General features: G+C 37.9%; 1 protein-coding gene and 1 non-coding gene across 15 annotated transcripts in view; both read left to right on the top strand.

Annotated features, from left to right (window-relative positions):
• Window positions 1-7352, top strand: part of RNF38 (ring finger protein 38) — a 133857-nt gene extending 126505 nt beyond the window's left edge. For 13 of the 14 annotated variants that reach the window (XM_032240062.1, XM_032240065.1, XM_032240064.1 and 10 more), the window contains 2 exons: window positions 1427-1526; window positions 3977-7352. In XM_032240062.1, coding sequence (XP_032095953.1) covers window positions 1427-1526; window positions 3977-4039 — 163 coding nt within the window. In that variant the 3' untranslated portion in view covers window positions 4040-7352. The remainder of the gene's footprint in view (window positions 1-1426; window positions 1527-3976) is intronic. The other variant, XM_032240063.1, reaches the window with a different exon arrangement.
• A 3710-nt stretch (window positions 7353-11062) lies between these two features.
• On the top strand, window positions 11063-11169 carry LOC116524934. Its single transcript, XR_004257533.1, has one exon. It is a non-coding gene; the product is annotated as a U6 spliceosomal RNA (small nuclear RNA).
• The last annotated feature ends 1106 nt before the right edge of the window (window positions 11170-12275 follow it).

Raw genomic sequence — 12275 nt, 5'->3', positions numbered from 1 at the left:
CTGGAGATTTGATTTGCCTTTCCCTGATGGGTAATGATCTTGAGCCTCTTTTCATGTGCTGCTAGCCATTTGTATACTTCCTTTTCAGAAATGTGTATTCGGATCCTTGCTTCGTTTTCTCCATAAATTGGTTTGTCTTTGTATTATTGAGTTGTAGAAGTTCTATACATATAGATCTCATCAGATAAATTATCTTCAAAAAGTCTTTCCTCAGAACAGAAGAATAGAATAATTTTAAAAGTGTAAAATAATATTTTGCCATTCTGTGGATTGTTGTTTTTCAGTGATGTCCTTTGAAGCACAAAATGTTGAAATTTTGTTATATTTCAACTTAACACTCAGCTCTCTGTATTCAGCCAACCAAAGATCTAAAATATTCAGAAAAAAATAGAAAATAACAATAGAGCAATACATAGTACACATAAAGAACAATACAGCATAACAACTATTTACATAGCACTGACATTGTATTAGGTATGATAAGTATAGTATAGTGATGATTTTAAAGTATATAGGAGGGTGTACGTAGGTCATAAATACTATACCATTTGTATATAAGGGATTTGAATATCTTCAGATTTTGGTATCCATGAGGGGTCCTAGAAATCAATCCTCAGATACTGAAGAACAACTGCATTTCCTTTTTTGTTGTTAATTCTTGTGCTAATTTTAATGTCATCTCCAAGAAACCATTGTCTAATCCAAGGTCATGAAGATTTACCTTGTTTTCTTCTAAGATGTTAGTAGTTTAGCTCTTAACACTTAAGCTTTTGATCCATTTGAGTCAGTTTTTTTATATGGTATGCGGTAGGGGTCCATCTTTATTCTTTTTTTTTGGAGGTGGAGTCTGGTTCTGTTGCCCAGGCTGGAGTGCAATGGCACTGTCTTGGCTCACTGTAGCCTCTGCCTCCTGGGTTCAAGCAATTATGCTACCTAAGCTTCCCATGTAGCTGGGATTACAGGCACCCACTACCACGCCAGGCTAATTTTTGTATTTTTAATAGAGACGAGGTTTCACCATGTTAGCCAGGCTGTTCTCGAACTCCTGACCTCATGATCCTCCCACCGTGGCCTCCCAAAGTGCTGGGATTACATGCGTGAGCCACCATGCCCAGCCCACCTTTATTCTTTTGTACGTGGACATCCAATTGTTGCAACACCATTTTTTTTTTTTTTTTTATAGTATAGAATCTTTGGTATTAAGATTGACTTGATGTTAACTAGAAATTTTCTGTGTTATCTGTCAGTAAAGCAAAACCCTCTTACTGCCTTAACATCATAATTTTTTCAGGGTATTGGTTGATACTTTTGTTTAAAAATTTAAGTGACATTTTGATAACAATGATAAATGATTTTGTAGGTTTCAATAGTCAACAATAGAAAACCATCTGGTTTTATGGTTAAATGATCTTTTTGCTTTTTTTAGGTGTGTAGTATGCATGTGTGATTTTGAGTCAAGGCAGCTACTTAGAGTCTTACCCTGTAACCACGAGTTCCATGCCAAGTGTGTTGACAAATGGCTTAAGGTAAAGTGATAATATCTTTAAAGGAAATGACATTGAATTTTCTATTTTATTGACAATAGGTTAATTAGTGTAAGTTTGTAGCTCAGTGGACAGGAAGGTATAGGAGACAAAATGGAAACACAGCTTTCAGTATGATCTCTGCAAATGAGGAGAAAAGGCCAGTAAAAATTAACTGTAGTCAACAACATAGGAGTGATTATACAAAACCCAAGATGGATGACCTCTTCTTGACAATGAATATGTCCTTTTTCATGCCATATAGGGACAAAGGCCAGAGTTTCCTTGGAGAGCTTAGAAGGCTACGTAACTAGAGTCTATACATCTAGTGTTTGTATTTAATTCTGACCATTTTCTCCTTTGTGTATATGAACAAAAGCACACAGGACACAAATCCATAAGAGTAGCAGGATGAAATTATTGCAGGGGCTTCTTTTTTTTAATATATATTTTTTGAAACAGGGTCTGACTCTGTTGCCCAGTCTGGAGTGCAGTGGTACAATCATGGCTCAATGTAGCCTCAACATCCCAGGCTCCAGCAAGATGGGGTGTCACTGTGTTGTCCAGGCTGGTCTTGAACTCTTGGGCATAAGCAATCCTCCCACCTCAGCCTCCCAAAGTGTTGGGATTATACACTGCACCTGGCTATTTTTTTTTTAATGTTTTGAAAAAAAGGTTTATGAAAAATGTTTCTTTATTCTTCATAGTTTCATAGTCTCAAATTGTAACAGTAGAATAAAAATGTGATACATAAAAGAATTTTAATAGTCTGGGTGCAGTGGCTCCATGACTATTAAAAAATTTATATAGTCAAATTTGTTATTTTTTAAATAAAGTGTTCTGATTTGGATAAAACTAGATAACCTCACAGTTTGGTGAGGAAAGATAGTTCTCTGAGTGAGCACAGTACCAGAGTACCTAGCTTAGCCCATACTCAGCCCTGAAGACAAAGAGTCTTAAATTATTTTAAAAGGAAAGCATTATATGTGCAAATGCCTGACACATTCAGACAGAAAAACACAAGTTCCACGTGGCTGATAGTTGGGATGTGAGGAAGAGTGGGAAAAGAAAAGGTGTTCAGAGATAAAATCACTGACCAGCTTGTTGTGAAGCCACTCTGAAGTGTGAAGGAGTTTAGGTGTGATCCTGAATGCATTCGAGAAGGATATAACTGAGACTGTGTTTTAGAAGGATTTCTCACTACTGTTGGAGAACAGAATAGAAGAGGTAATTCCGGAGAGACACGGAGATGTAAGACATGGTGGGCCAGAGAATGGATAGTGGCAACTGGATGAAAAGAGGGACTGATGTGAGAATTACCATAATGCACAAATATAATTATGTGGTAAATAATGGCTTCTAGGAAATAGGAGAGCAGGTGATGCTTATATTTCTGGCGTTAGCAACTCCACAAATTATGGTGCCATTTGTTGAAATGGAAAAAGCAAATTTAGGAGCCAGGGAACGGGTGAGTAAGTAGAGCTATGAGTATAGATTCAGTCTGCCTGTTTTACAGTCATACCACTAAATGTTTCCTGTGACATCCATTAAGAATAGCCAAGGGGCCACAAATGGTGGCTCAGGCCTGTAATCCCAACATTTTGGGAGGCAAAGGCAGGAGGATCATTTGAGGCCTGGAGTTGGAGACCAGCCTGGGCAACTTAGTGAAACCCCCTGTCTTTTAAGTTGGCTGGGTGTGGTGGCACACATGTTAGTCCTAGGTTCTCAGGAAGCTGAGGCAAGAGGATCACTTAGGCCCAGGAGTTTGTCTGCAGTGAGCTATAATTATACCACTGTGTTCCTGTGGGCAAAAGGGTTTGACCCTGTCTCAAAAAAGGAAAAAAAAATGACTAACCAAGGTTTTAATTTAAAATCAGTTATTAATCTGGTCTGAACTTGTGAATGGTAATCTTATTTACATATTTTAACAGACTTACTAAAAATAATTCATGGTGGCCAGGCGCGGTGGCTCACGCCTGTAATCCCAGCACTTTGGGAGGCCGAGGTAGGTGGATCACCCAAGGTTACAAGTTCAAGACCAGACTGACCAACATGGTGAAACCTCATCTCTACTAAAATACAAAAATTAGCCTGACATGGTGGTGGGCACCTGTAATCTCAGCTACTCGGCAGGCTGAGGCAGGAGAATTGCTTGAACCCAAGAGGCAGAGGTTGCAGTGAGCCGAGATTGTGCCATTGCACCCCAGCCTGGGAAACTAGAATGAAATTCCATCTCAAAAAATAAATAAATAAATAAATAAATAAATAAATAAATAAAGTATCATTCATGGGCTAATTCAGAGGTTTGTGGGTTAAAAAAAAAAGAAAGAAAGAAAAACTTGTTTTGTACCTCTTCAGAGGAACAAAGAATATAAAAACTGGGAAGCAAAAGTTCTTAATGTGTTTCATTGTGTGTGTCACAATTTAAACAAGTTTTCTCTTCTGTTTTGTAGGCAAATCGTACTTGTCCAATTTGCCGAGCTGATGCTTCAGAAGTGCATCGGGATTCAGAATGACCAACCTAAGAAGCACAAATTTAGTTTGGGTGTTCCTCATCACATGTATATACGGACTATCCATTGAACTTAATCTGTGGCTTCCAGCCCTCCCTTTACCAAAAGGGTCAATGGACCTTTCTTTGCACTGTGTGACTTAATCAACTATAAAAGCTTACAATTAGTCTTCACAGTTATGGGATTGTTATACTAACCGTGTGATTGGAACTCCAAAGACTTTTTCTTTAGCTTAATTTTGTGTGTGCACTAACATTCCCTGGTTTTTGTGTGATCATTCCGAGTGTTGCTGCAAGATTACAGTGGACGTGATCTTTTAGCATGTGCTTTTATAAAAAGTGGTAGCTACAGATGATATAGCAATCTACCTTATATAGAGCCTTCAGAAACTGTGAGTGGAAATGAATGCAGCGTATGACTGTTGGTGATAAGTGTATCTGTGTGAGAGTGTGTGCAACTACTTGTGTGAGGGCATGGTAGCTAACGTGTGTATGAGATCCTATATACCAGCATGTACCAAGAATGTGTGTGTAGTTTTAATTATGCTGCAATGTATAATCTGGTGTGTTATTTAAACAGCACTAGTACTGTACACTGGTTTTTTTTCCCTTGTGTTTGCTGTTGCACACTGATTGCTGAGGGTGCATCAATTACAAACATCGAATACTCCCATCCCTTCCCTCCCAATGAATGGAATGAGAAAAGCCTTCTTCCTTTGCTTCAGGCAGCTGTCACCTTCTCTTTATTGGTGGTCCTAAGTGGGTCAACTTAAGAAGAAAAAAAAAGTGTAACACATTCTCACTCCATGAACCTGATTTTTTTATTATTGTGGAAATTTTTAAATCTCCAACTTGGTGTTTCCAAAAAGAAGGTGCAATATCATACATCATCAGTTAGCAATATTTAACATTTCAATGATTTGAATGTTGATACTTTTTTTCCTTTACATTTCCAGTAAGTTTCTTACAGAAAGTACCTGTTTTTTTTTTTTTAATGTTTAGATTTGTAGTCTATTCTGAAGATATTTGATTAATATATTTCTAAGAACACCACTAGTCCCATGAAGTCACCTCGTTGACTTCCACCAGAACAAAATCTGTTAATTCAGCTTGACTTCTGATAACATGTTCTGTGTTCAAGCTCCTGTGGGCAACTAAATTGTACTAAGAAAACTATATTTCTGTTCATATTAATTCACTTGCCAGGCTCAAATTCTGAAAGTTGTCTAGTTCCTCCTCATCGAAACCTTTGTTTCAGGATGGATCAAGTGCTGTTACAGCTCATGTTCCTTAGACCTGGTTTGTTTTGATGTTTTATTGCTTTTTTTTTGTTTGAGAAAAGTTTAATACAACAGGTGTCTGGAATACTTGCAGTATAAATGAAGATTTGATTTTTGTATAAAAAATAATGCTGTTAAACAGGAATTGGTCAACCTTCATTTAGTTGATCTGAGATAATACATAGCTGTGTGGGGTTTTCTTTTAGTAGGTTCTTTGATTATAATTCTGATTGTTTAAAGTCATTTTTCCAGCAGTGTTTAAATTACTTTCTCATTCTTTTGGTGTATTCAACATTGTCTGCCTCTTCCTGCAGTTGCTGTCATTGCTTTGTTTGCAATAGCTCAAGCTGTATTATTCCAGTCAGAACTGTGATAACTTGCTGCCAGCCCCACTCAACTTTCAATTGGCTCTGTGTCAGTTTTCCACTCAGTGTTAACTACTTGTTACTGCCATGCTGCTTGCCTTCCCTTGAAGTATCTATAAGCTCATCACAGCCTAGAGTTCAGTAAAGTCAATTCACAGAAGCACAATTTTGCCCTTTTCGAGATACTGTTGCCTCTATCTAGTCATACAAGTAGGGTTTTGCATACTGTTTCTCCCTAGGTTGTTAGTGCATCAGAAATATATCTAAACAGTGATAAAAATGCACATGTTGCTTTTAAATCATTAGGATATCCCTCACCTGTTCCTGATGAATAAAAAGTGTGTTAAAGACCAAAATTCTTGGCATAACAATCAGCTACATACAAATCACGTATAGTTTAATCTATTTTTTTTAATGAAAAAAATCATGTTTAAAATGGCAAATGCCCATCTTATACATACTCTTTTATATAGCTACAAAAAGTTTATATCTGTACAGATCTAATACTACTACACTCAGTATTCATTTTATTGAAGCATGCAAGTAAAGCACTTTTTCTAATTTATATAGAGATACCTAATTAACAAGGCACACTGTACTAATGACTAGGAGAAGTAGCTTTTTCTTCCCTCCATCTATGTCCCTTTTTCTGTAAATTTTTGAGAGGCAGTTGGCAATTTAGGAGGCAGCAGGGTCTGTTTTGGTAAAATCTTGAATTTCAGTGTTGCACTCTTGTGACTGATCTCTCTTTGGGAATGTCTTGTCTTTGCATGGGGCTCAGAAATGTGTGCAGACTTGCTTATTGTGTTTAGTGTGTATTGGGAACACACACGCATGTGTTCTGAGCAGCTCAGGCTTGCCGAAATGAGCAACTTTGTGGCTAGCAAAAGAGAACAAACAGTTGATTTGTGCCCAGCCACTGTCACTTTGGGTGATGCACCAGATAGCAAGCAGATGTTGGTTCCTTGGCCTTCGTCCTCTTTCCTCCTAAAACAATATTGGCTTTACCATCTTAACTCAGCTGTGGGTTTTTGTGGGTTCTTGTTTGTTTTTTGGCATGAATTGTCATCTTTGGTGTTTTTTTAACCCACCACCCCTCAAAAAATAAGGCTTCCAGGTATCAAGATCTCCTCTTAGGATTTTTTGTCCTTAATTTTTTTAGCAAAATCTAGAAAATGTGAAAGTGTATTTAGATTTTATATACTATCTGAAATATGATTTGTTAGGATTCTTAAATTTGGACCTCTTAAAATAATTTTGAGTGAGATCTACCAACTCACTTGTGAGAATATTTTTCACAGATATCTTTGGGCCTTTTCATTAGGAAACTGTTTGTCCCCTGTTGGTACATTTGGTTACCTCATTTTGCCGTTTGTTTGTTTCAGATTGTGAAAGCTCACAGGGGTGTTTTTTGGAATCATTTGCTGAGTCATTTTCTCAAATCATATTCCATTGTATCAGTTAACATATAGTTTTAAATGTACGTATTATAAATATCTGTAACCAAATCATTTGAAGGCTTGATAAATTTTTAACAAAGTTTGTACATTTTTTATGAAAGTTACTAGTAATGCTTTACTAAGTAGTGCAATGAATTTTTATTTTTAATCCCTGTGCCCAATTTTGGAGTTGAGAGGGTTGTTGGTAATAAATGTATGATGTACACTTAAAACATTTGTTGTGTTTCATGTCACACATGTTAGGGATGGGGAAGGGTTCTATGTGAATGGGGGCGGAAGGATGGCCACAGGAAGATAGAGCTGTGTTGAACTACTGGCTGCCAGATTCTGTATTTCTGCATTTGTGTAAACAACTTAGAAATATGTGCCACATGTTACAATGCTAGTTACTATTGCATTTCTATCTCTATGAGGGCCAAGAAGATAGATAGCAGAAAGTGTAGCCACACGTGGTATATGCGTATTGAATGGTAGAGATAGGTGAGTAGAGCCTGGCAACATAGTGAGACCCCCATCTCCACAAAAATTTTTAAAAAATAAGCTGGGCCTGGTGACACACACCTAGAGTCCTAGCTACTTGGAAGTCTGAGGTGGGAGGATCGCTTGAGCCCAGAAGTTTGAGGTTACAGTGAACTTTGTGCCACTGCATTCCAGCCTAGGCAATAGCAAGAAGGCCCTGTCTCTTCAGGGAAAAAATAAAAGATATGTAGGTAACTAGAATTCTTTATATATATGTTAACCATAAAAGGTAGGAAACAAGACTGCAATAGACAGCTAGTCAGATTTGTCCACATTAGCTGCAATCTATGTACAACTTACTGTCAGTGTGATATGGAAAGAGGAGCTTCTGCTTGTCATTTTCCATACATGTTTGTGTAACAGCTTTCCTTTGACAAAAAGGGAAGAAAATAATATACATATGTTGTGTTAATTCAGATTTTACCCTCTTGCCTCACTCCAGTACTCATCTAACAGAAGTGACCACATCCTGAATTTTTTTCCTCCTTTTTCCAACATAGTACATGTGTTTAACTTTGAATGTTTCAAGAAACCCAAAACTTAACACTGTGTTTTATGACAGAGGCATTGACTACTCAGTAAGTTTCCATGTACTACCCCAAGTCACCCTACTTAAATAAGTCATGGAGTGCCATGGTTCTGGCCAAGGGCCTGTAAGCATAGGCTCTGTGGCCTTTCCATGCAGCAGCATACATAAAAGCTAGCTGTCTTCCTCTGCTTGGGTGGTGGCCACCTGAATCACTTCCTGGAAAAGAGCTGTCTTTTTTTGTTTTGTTTTTTTTGTTTTTTTTTTTAAGATAGTATCTCACTCAATCAGGCTGGAGTGCAGTGACGCAATATTTGCTCACTGCAACCTCCATCTCCTGAATTCAAGTGATTCTCCTGCTTCAACCTCCCAAGTAGCTGGGATAACAGGTGTATGCCACCACACCCAGCTAACTTTTATATTTTTAGTAGAGATGGGGTTTCGCCATATTGACCAGGCTGGTCTCAAACTCCTGACCTCAGGTGATCCACCCGTCTTGGCCTCCCAAAGTACTGGGATTACAGGTGTGAGCCACCGTGCCTGGACGGGAGGATAAGATTCTTATGAATGGGATCACATCACAGCCAAATATTTCAGGTCTCTTGTACACTTTAATGAACAGATGAACAAGGCTGTCCAATAAAGTGTAATTAGCCATGTGATTTTAAATTTTGTTAGCCACATTAAAAACAGTTGAATTTTTTTGATATTCAGTCCAATATACCAAAATATTTCCACTATAATATTAAGATACTTTGTATTTTCTCATACCAGTCTTTGAAATCCAGTGTGTTACAATTATAGCGCATCTGAATTTGGACTAGCCACATTTCAAATGCCCAGTAGCCACATGTGCATGGTGACCACCAAGTTAGATAGCATAGGTCTAGACCAGAACTATGCAAAGTTACCTGGTTTCTAAAGCATAGAACATTACTCGTGATATTCCAAGATTACTTTCTATTACTGCATACCTTAGCAAATGACAGTATGATCTTAAAACATTTCACTCTCAATAGTTGAAACTTTTGTTGCTATAATACATTTAAAAATACTCATTTTTAAAGCAGACAATTTCTCTGAAGCTGCCACAGATATCATTCAAAAACAAAGCTCCTTGTCAGTAAATTTTCAGATGATACATTTGCTTAGTACCTTCAGGATTCACAGCTATTTAAAATAATTTGGGCCACGCCCAGTGGTTCCCGCCTGTAATCCCAGCACTTTTGGAGGCCAAGGTGAGGGAACACTTGAGGTCAGGAGTTCGAGACCAGCCTGGCCAACATGGTGAAAAACCCTGTCTCTACTAAAAATGCAAAAATAAATTAGCCAGACAAGGTGGTGGATGCCTGCTGTAATCCCAGCTACTCAGGAGGCTGAGGCAAGAGAATCGCTTGAACCTGGGAGGCAGAGGTTACGGTGAGCCAAGATCATGTCACTACACTCTAGCCTGGGTAACAAAGTGAGACTGTTTCAAAACAATAAATAAAAATAATTTGGTCATCATAAAATTCAGCATTCTGGAGAACTGAAGGTAGGAAACTTTAACTCCACTTTTGAGTTGGAGTAGATTCCTCTTCAGCACACATGCTATTGAACTTTTTCATGTATCACTCCTCCTAATTTGGCAGGAAATACAGAAAAAAGTACAAGGCAACACACACAAAAGAGGTCTCAACCAATTTAGAAAACTGGTTGGCATTGTCTATTCAAGTTCACGTGCTATAACCCAGTCATTCTTCTTCTAGGTATATTCCTAATAAAATGCATGCAAATAGACCCAAAGGCATGTATAATAATGTTCATGGCAGACTACAAAAGCCTGAAACTGGAAACAATCCAAATGTTTATCGACCATAGAACTGATAGTAAATTATGGTTGAGCTTTACAGTGGTTTTTATACAGCAGAGAGAAAACCAACTACACTGAAAACCAGCAACACAGATGCATCTTGCTAAGGTATTGAATAAGACACAAAAGCACACACTCTCCTGTCTTGTTCAATATACTTGTGAGACTATTCTTAAAATTGTTAACAATTGTAGAAAATTCAAAAACAAGCAGAATATTCACAACTCAGCTCTCTGGGCTTTACTGAGCACCAGCTCATGCCAGGCAGCTTTGAAATTACATCATTAGTCTTTAGTGTATTAATTTCTTAGGGCTGCCATAACAAGTTACCACAAATGTGTTGGCTTAAAGCAAAGTTATTCTCTCATAGTTGAGGCCACAAGTTAAAAGTCAAGATGTTGGCAGAGTTGGTTTTCTCTGGCGGCTCTGGGGGAGAATTTGTTCCATACCTCTCTCCTAGCTTCTGATGGCTGCTAGCAACTCTTGGCATGTCTTGGCTTGTAGACATAACTTCTGCCTCTGCCTTCACATGGCCACTGTCCACGTGTCTTTATCTTCTTCAGCTGGGTGGATGGTCCCATGCCTCTACATAGATGTCAGCAATAGGGTCCACTGTAGGGATACCCGTAAGAAAAGCCAGATTCATTTCAACTCAATACATCATTTAGATCTGTTCCAACAAACGAACTCAAGACTTCAGAACGTCTCATCATAGAGCATGGCCAAAATAATTAGACCTAGCAAATGTTAACGAAGCTCACTCATTCTTGCAGTCAAAGATAAACCTCAGTCATGCTCTCACACGTTTATTTAGATTAGCACTGCTTCCTAGTGTGTCCATGAAGATAAATTCACTATGAAATGCATCATCAGGTAGATGAGCTTAAAGGGAATAAATAGGAAGCCTACAACCTGTGTCCCACATGGAGAATCAAAATCTAATGAACCTTGAAAACATCATGCTAAGTGAAAGCAGTCAGACACAAGGCCACATACTGAATGATTCTGTTAAGAATTGGCAACTCGTGCTCGCTTCAGCAGCACATATACTAAAATTAGAACGATACAGAGAAGATTAGCATGGCCCCTGCACAAGGATGACACGCAAATTCATGAAGCATTCCATGTTAAAAAAAAAAATTGGCAACTCTAAGAAAAATAATAAACAAAAAGAATTGGCAACTCTACAGAGAAAGTATTAATAGATTAGCAGTAGGCTAGGGCTGAGGGGATAGTAGGGTTGAGGGTGATCATGAAAGGGTATAAGGTTTCTTCTGGGGGTAATGAAAATGTTCTAAACTTGATTATGGTGATGGATGACAATTCCAAATATATTGAAAGCCACTGAATTATACGCAGTAAGTGGATCATTATATGGTGCAATTGATCTGTAACTGAACTAAATAAAGCTGCTTTTGAAAAGCACAATGACATATACCCATCAGAAAATATCTATAATTAGGAAGAGTAACAGAACCATAAATGTTGGTGAGAATGTGAAGCAAACTAAAATTCTCATTCACTGCTGATGGTAATATAAATCAGAACCACCAATTTAGAAAACTGGTTGGCATTGTCTACTCAAGTTCACATGCTATAACCCAGTCATTCTTTTACACGTATTCCTAATAAAATGCTGCAAATGGGCACCAGAAGGCACGTACAATAAGGTTCATGTCAGACTACAAAAGCCTGAAACTGGAAACAATCCAAATGTTTATCGACCATAGAACTGATAGTAAATTATGGTTGAGCTTTACAGTGGTTTTTATACAGCAGAGAGAAAACCAACTACACCGAGCAACATGGATGCATCTTGCTAAGGTATTGAATAAGACACAAAAGCGCACACTCCTGTCTTGTTCAATATACTTGTGAGACTATTCTTAAAATTGTTAACAATTGTAGAAAGTTCAAAAACAAGCAGAATTAATCTGTGATGTGAGAAGATGTGATCGTGATTATTCTAGACGGGTGGTTGTGACCTAGGAGCTCAGGACATGAGGAGGCATCTGGGCTGTCAGTCATTTTTTTATTTGTTGATCCACATGCTTGGTTACACAAATGGTTCAAATTGAGACATTCATTGTTCAATCTTCTGTATAATTTTATAAACTTTATTTTTAAAAATAAGTGGTAGACCCTACTCTGACATTTTATAGAAGCATAGCTGTGCAATGCAAGGGCACATGAATTTTATCCTAAATGAGCCACACCAGCTTTATCAATCTCCCTAAT

Source organism: Sapajus apella, unplaced genomic scaffold, assembly GCF_009761245.1.
Source record: "Sapajus apella isolate SASKATOON/1434 unplaced genomic scaffold, GSC_monkey_1.0 scaffold46, whole genome shotgun sequence".
Lineage (NCBI taxonomy): Eukaryota > Metazoa > Chordata > Mammalia > Primates > Cebidae > Sapajus > Sapajus apella.
Note: the sequence above shows the minus strand (reverse complement) of the source record. Positions and strands in the feature narration are given on the sequence as shown.